At 38.0% G+C, this 6,812-nt stretch overlaps 1 protein-coding gene across 1 annotated transcript; it reads left to right on the top strand.

The window, feature by feature from the left end:
* Positions 1-1,129: 1,129 nt before the first annotated feature.
* On the top strand, positions 1,130-3,025 carry LOC149413877 (uncharacterized). Its single transcript, XM_089644045.1, has 2 exons — positions 1,130-1,392; positions 2,234-3,025. Exons 1-2 carry the CDS (start codon positions 1,332-1,334, stop codon positions 2,686-2,688), a joined length of 516 nt encoding a protein of 171 aa, XP_089500171.1. The 5' UTR covers positions 1,130-1,331; the 3' UTR covers positions 2,689-3,025.
* The last annotated feature ends 3,787 nt before the right edge of the window (positions 3,026-6,812 follow it).

Genomic DNA, 6,812 nt, shown 5'->3' with positions numbered 1-6,812 from the left:
GAGGTGGGGTACGAGCTGGTGCCGGACTACCTGCACGTGGATGTCAACGCAGAGCTGCAATTGCAGCCTCGTCTGGAGTGTTAGTATTTTTTAATGTTTTTTTATGAAAGTACTTTGCTGTGGCCGTTGAACTCATCATATATTTGTATTTATTTAAACAGCGACCCTGTTTTGCTACTGGTGCGAGAGGATCGCGTCAAGGCCCTAAAGGCTGTTAGGGCCCTGTCTGCTTCCTTCCGGCTAGAGCTTGAAAGCCGAAAATTCAAGAAGCAGGCGGCGCGCATTTTGCTCCCTACCGCACCTCCAAGAAAAACTAAACAAAAGTAAGCAATCGTATTTAGATGCTTGATACAATATTATTGTTTTTTCCTGACAGCATTCCACTCTTACAGTGAGAGTTGGTAAGATCAGCGCTCTGTGCATTTGGCACATTCAGTGCATATTTTACAGAGTTCTAATTTTATTGTTTATTTACATACTGTACTTACTGTTTCACACGTGAATGAGAACAATTTATATGATTTATGTAAATGTTTTCAGAATTCCATCTCCGGAGAGAACAACGTGTCCCTTTTCACAAGGGACGCCTTCACCGTTGCCACGACCCGTACCACCACCGTGGATGTCCACTCCCGCACAGACTCAATCAACGGCTCCCAATGCACCAATTATGCCTATCCGTGCAGCATCTCCCGAGCCGTTATCTGGGACATCGCGGAGTGGGGAAATCTCTTCTCTCCGGAGGCCGGGTACCACAGCGGGCTGTGAATTGTCGGCGTTTGGGAATGGTGAGTTTATTTTTTGAAATGTCATACCAGGGGCTCAATATAAAATCAATTATCTATATTTTATATTGATATCCCTCGCACTGTTTCACTGTTATCAAAAACATACAAAATGTATTGTTGTTATGACGTGGATGCATCATTACACATCTTTTTTCTGTAACGGGTATTGCAGAGTGAGAAATAAGACATGCCGAACTTCTTTGCGAGGATTACATTTGATTCACCGGCTTCTAAACGGTGTAATACAGCATTTTTTTCTTAAATTGAAAAGACACTTTCGCTTCACGGGACTCATTGTGTCGAGCTTCCTAATCAAAAGCGAGGCTGTATTGGTAGGTGGGTTTTGTAACCGGACAAATTATCATTAAAATAGGTCGCTTTACGTAGTTGGTCACTTTAAACGGATACGTTTTCCTACTAAAAGCTATGAAACCTTACTAGAGTTTACATTATCGTCACTTAAAACAGTAGACCGTTAAATGCAAAGTCATTATATCCAAATTCTACTGTAAATTTGTGTTTTCTTTTATTTCAGAGTCAGACATGGGCAGAAACAGTAACGTGGACGAGGCAGCTGTACTAGAAGAGTCTGTACTTGGAAACCGTGAGTTATAAAACTAACTAACTTACCTTCACGCCATTTCGGTAGGCAGAGAGGATGAACCACCATGCAACTCGATCTTGGCACACACACTCTTTTCTTCATTCCATACCTACCTGAATGTGCTATTCTGACTCCTGACATTGCCCACCTCAAGTATTTGATTAACTTTTTATTTATTTTTTTATATGAATACCTCACAAGAGCCTCAGCTGGAGCCAGTGAGACTATGGCATCCCCAATTGGGGGATGTTGTGAGGCTGAAGGTAAGTGGGGAAGGGAAAGAGGAAGATGAGGAAGTACCTGGCTATTCAGATCTAGTCACTAAACACGGCTAAAGCCATTTGGAGCAACGTTTCAATTCTGAATGGTGGTCTTACACCAGGGCGATACTGGTAGTATCTTCCACTCTGGAACGTGCCGAAAATATAGTGTATATTATTTTAATTATTATTTTAATTAATTAATTGTGAAATAACACAAATCAATCAAATAAAATTTATTTGCGCACGCCGGGTTCGAACCCGCGACCTTCGGAATGGCAGTCCAATGCGTTACCACTGGACTATGCCGGCCGTCAAAAGCCATTTCAAGCAACGTTTCAATTCTGAATGGGGTCTTACACCAGGGCGATACTATGGGTATCTTCCACTCTGGAACGTGCCGCAAATATAATATATATTATTTTAAATGAATTTTGTGTGAAAATAACACTAATTATTCAAATATAATTTATTTGATTTGATCCCGCGACTATCGTATTGCGAGTCATAAGCCGTACCAGAGGCAGTGGGTTATCGTAATATAGACACATTAAATTAATTTGGGTTTTCTGTTGTTTCAGAAATGGACAGATCGAGCGACGAGGATGACGAAGCGAGTGACGTCGACCACGAAGAGAGCGATGAGGATACCTTCTGCATGCCACCAATACCTTATCATAATATTATCAACGTTTCACCTAACTCCGCTATGGCCATAGACTTTAGTAGACAAGACCAGGTAGATAGTGAGGCAATGCGTTTGATTCTGCCGCCTGAAGGTTACTCTTTCGAATGGTCTAATGATATCTTACGTTTTACTGGGATAAGGGAGACTTTCACAGGCACGCCGGGACCAACTTTCAATACCGACGAAATGGGCAAACCTGTGGATGCCTTTCTTAAAATCTTTGATGCAGATTTCGTTGAACTGATCGCGAGAGAGACCAACAGGTATGCAGATCAATGGATTGCGAAAAAACAATTTAAGCGTCATGCGCGTACCAAAAGATCAGCTTTTGTCAGGCTTCCCCATTGAACGACAGCGAAACCTGGTCTGGTACAAGAAGCTTTTCAGGAGACTACTAAGCGTTTCGGTGCAGAATGCGTATATATTGTACGGCTCAAAGCTCCGCAAGGAAAATAAACGCATTTTGTACCGAAACTTCAGGAGTGAGGTTGCGGATGAACTCCTTCTGCTGTTCTGTCGTAGTCAAATTGACACGACTGTGCGGACCATTGGCCTAATAGCTGAAGGAAAGACTCTGCGACCTATCCTGAAAGGCAACCACTTCGTGGTCCGTAGCGGGAAAAAGGTGAAATGTGCGTGGTGCAACATAAATAACATTTTCAAAAGGACCCTTACAAAGTGTGATGTGTGTGATGTGGCATTATGCTTTGATTGCATGAAGCCATATCACACTACAATATAGATTTGCTGAGGGATTTTTTTATTTCATTTTTTTCTTTTTTTGTTTTTTAGTTATGAAATTAAAATTTATAAATTTAATTAAATTTGTTTGAACATCAATTATGATGGCCTGGATGGCTGGACTTAATCATTTCTTTCCGCATACTCACGTCTCATGTTATGTTGTCCTCAAAGGTTCTATATGATAAGGTTCGGTGGACATTTAATATGTATATTTCAATTCTGATCATTGAAATATGCATGTTAACAAATGCAAAGGTATTCTCATTTTTCCCTGTTTATTGTACACATTAAATAACTCGTTTTATTTTTAGGTCTTAATTATATTTTGTCAATTTTTATGTAAGAGGCTTTTCCAGATCTAGTCACTAAACATAACTAAGCCAATTCAAGCAATGTTCAATTCTGAATGGTGGTCCCTCACCAGAGCGATACTCAGAATCTCACTCTATAGCGAGGCACAATGATATTATTATGTATTGATTTTCTTAAATTATGAATAAACCAATAAACTGAATATATTTTTATTATGACAAAGTGTGTAAACAATGTTTAAATCAATATACTGCTCTTTCATTGTAACCATACAACTGTAATATTGATTTAAAAGGATATTAGGGCTTAATAAATAAATCAATTATTGGTTCCATCAATTATTTTCCCCTCACCCATTTTTTTTCGATACCTTTGCGTTTAGATATAAAATGATCACTATGATTTTATTTGCATTCTACGGTCATACAAAGGTTTGATATATATACAAATTTATCATCATTTTACATATTCCGATTTACTCTATGTAGATTGACCTTAAGGTAGCTGTCAGAAGTGATTTTTCGTCAAATATTGGTGAATTTCATCAACTTTCAAAGTATCCCCCTGAAATATTGGCAATGTTTATATCTATGATATATATCTCATTTTAAGACTTATTTCCTCGTTTTGTACGTTATATAAAAACATGGTTACAAATCTCCAGTTCTAATTTACAATTATTTAAAAAGTAGCACCATGATTTTGACATCGTGAAATAGGCTCTCTGTATAATTCATCAAATGAATAAAATAAAGCCAACACGGCGACTATGCTTATTAATAATTGTAGACAGTTAATGTATCTTCCTAACGTTATACCAGTTTTTGTGATAAATTTATTATATAGTATAATACAGTGATTTCAATTTTGACACGTCACGCACTCAAATTTTAAAAAATTATTTTCTAACCAAACTTTTGAAGAGAGCATAAAGTACAAAAAATTATTTTTCTATTACATTCTTGCATTTGTGGGGTGCGCCTGTTCTCACATTGCTGGACGGTTGGGGGCGGAGCTACGAAGTTTGCCGAGTGAACACGAAGGCTCAAAGCGGCTACGAAGTTTGCCGAGTGTACACGAAGGCTCAAAGCGGCTACGAAGTTTGCCGAGTGTACACGAAGGTAGTTTGTATTGATATTTGAAGGTTATGTTGCCGAATCTCTTGGCGTAGGGCTGAGTCTCAACGGATCGCAGCATGACGCTGCTCTACCGGGCACAACACCCTGCCAGGTACATATTTAACCACGTTGCGCAGTGCTCGCCTCGCCTCGTCGGGCTTCGACGGAGGCCCCCGCGGCCGCGTTGAGACTCAGCCCTACGCCAAGAGATTCGGCAACATAACCTTCAAATATCAATACAAACTACCTTCGTGTACATTCGGCAAACTTCGTAGCCGCTTTGAGCCTTCGTGTACACTCGGCAAACTTCGTAGCTCCGCCCCCAACCGTCCAGCAATGTGAGAACAGGCGCACCCGCATTTGTGGTTATCAAACAGGCCATAGAGAACATAAAAACGTAGAAAATATTCTATAAAGATATTTAAAACTGCCACTGGCGGCAATTTAAAATCACAAAAACGCTAATTTCGCGCATTTATAAAGTTTAAGATTTTTTAATAATTTATCTATCAATTCTAAAAATATAGAATAATTATTAAAATATAGGTGAATTCATTGGCTGTATAGCACTACAATCAGTTTTATGTCTCCGTATTAAAATTCGGAGGTTTGATTTTTTTAATGTTGGCGGAAAATATTCAAATTCGTCGCCAAAAAACCGCGAGCAATCGGAGAAAAAAGTTTTTTGACGCGCGATCGTTCGAGTGGTTAATGGACGCTAGCAACAAGTTAAAATAAATAACACACTTAGCAACACTTGTTCATCTAACTACGGTATACCACAAGGTAGCATATTAGGACCGTATCTGTTCCTGTTGTATATCAACGACTTATGAAACATTAATATTCAGGGGAAAATCTTTAGTTTTGCCGATGACACCGTCTTACTGTTTGAAGCTGACACCTGGCTAGTGCTTATAAAAAAGCTGAAACGGACATAAGCATTAGGGTGAAACACTTTTATATTAATTTTTTTTATAATCAGTGTATTACACTCTATATACAAAATAATAAATAAATATAAGATATTATGCATTAAATGATAAAATAAAAGTAGATTTTAATTAATAAAATTATAAAATAAAAGAAGATTTTAATTAATAACATCATTTATTTCAAAAGTAAACACAGGTTCAGAAATTTATGTTGGTATGAATAACATAATTTTTTTATAGCAAAATCCCTTTTCGGCTCAAACTTTGGCATGAGTTTTCGAGATGCTTATTTAGATTTTATGAATCCTTCTCGTCTTATCTTGTCGAATACACTTAGAGCTGCTTCTGTCACAACTTTTACAGATCTTTCCACATCCTGGGTGTGTCAAGGCAGTCTCATAAACTCCAACACTGTATCTTCTCCATTTTCAATAAGATCTTGTAACTGCTCATCGGAAATATTCATCAGTATTGGGGGTTCGTATATATTTTGTTGCCAGTCAATCATGTCTATGTAAGAACATGCATTTAAGTCCACTTTTGGCACCTCAAACATGCGCGAAACAGAATTTTTATTAACTGGACGAGCTTTTAAAATGCGTCTTGCAGCGAGTTCTCTAATGTGCCTACCTGAATCTGTTACCATACTCAACAACAAGTTTTCTGGATGAGCAAAGTGACTATTTCGAATTATAACAGGGTCCACTATCGCTTACAACTCGTTGGACAAATATCTAGTGCCGTTAATAAACTTCCATAAATGATGTGAACCATCTTTGCAGGATGAATGTGTTTTGATAGAACCAGACAGAAGCGTATAATTATACGACAAACGTTGCTAAAGTCACAAGATATTGTTGTGGATTTTCTGTAGAAATATACAAATGCAGCATGCGATTAGCTCTTGTCAACCAGCGGGCATGGGGTAGTTTACCTGGGCTTCTCTGTAATAAATCAGGAGAGCAGGATCCATTTATGACAGCAGTAGTCATTTCTTGTAAATATTTCTGGTCTGTACTGAGATCTGTGGATATTTGTGGAGGTAGTTCACCTTCTATCTTCTCAAAGTTTGCCAACGGCAGCGTCTTGCATATTATCTCTAATGCTTTACCAATTTGAACTGCAAATGATTTTGGTCCTGCAGTAGGGCGATCCAAATAGGTAAACAAATGCCTCATGCTATTTCAAAAATTTTCTACTTTGTACTCTGAACTCTTTTAACTTTTCTTCCTTAATTTCTTCAAAGACTTTTTCAAATTATAACACTTCGAGTGATAACTTTTTAGTAACTGTAAGATTCGTTTGTGTGTGACAATTGGAATAGAAGATTTTATTCACAATTCTTCAATTTTCGTTCAAACTA

This window comes from Hesperophylax consimilis, chromosome 20, assembly GCF_061612785.1.
Source record: "Hesperophylax consimilis isolate HC1 chromosome 20, BYU_Hcon_1.0, whole genome shotgun sequence".
NCBI lineage: Eukaryota > Metazoa > Arthropoda > Insecta > Trichoptera > Limnephilidae > Hesperophylax > Hesperophylax consimilis.
The sequence above is the reverse complement of the archived record's forward strand: the minus strand, read 5'-3'. Positions and strand labels throughout refer to the sequence as shown.

Bases quoted from the DNA above. Each gene is read 5' to 3' on its own strand.
- LOC149413877 (XM_089644045.1), top strand. From the start codon at position 1,332: ATGGGCAGAAACAGTAACGTGGACGAGGCAGCTGTACTAGAAGAGTCT. The intron at 1,393-2,233 runs GTGAGTTATAAA...CTGTTGTTTCAG, and splicing joins AGAGTCTGTACTTGGAAACC to AAATGGACAGATCGAGCGAC.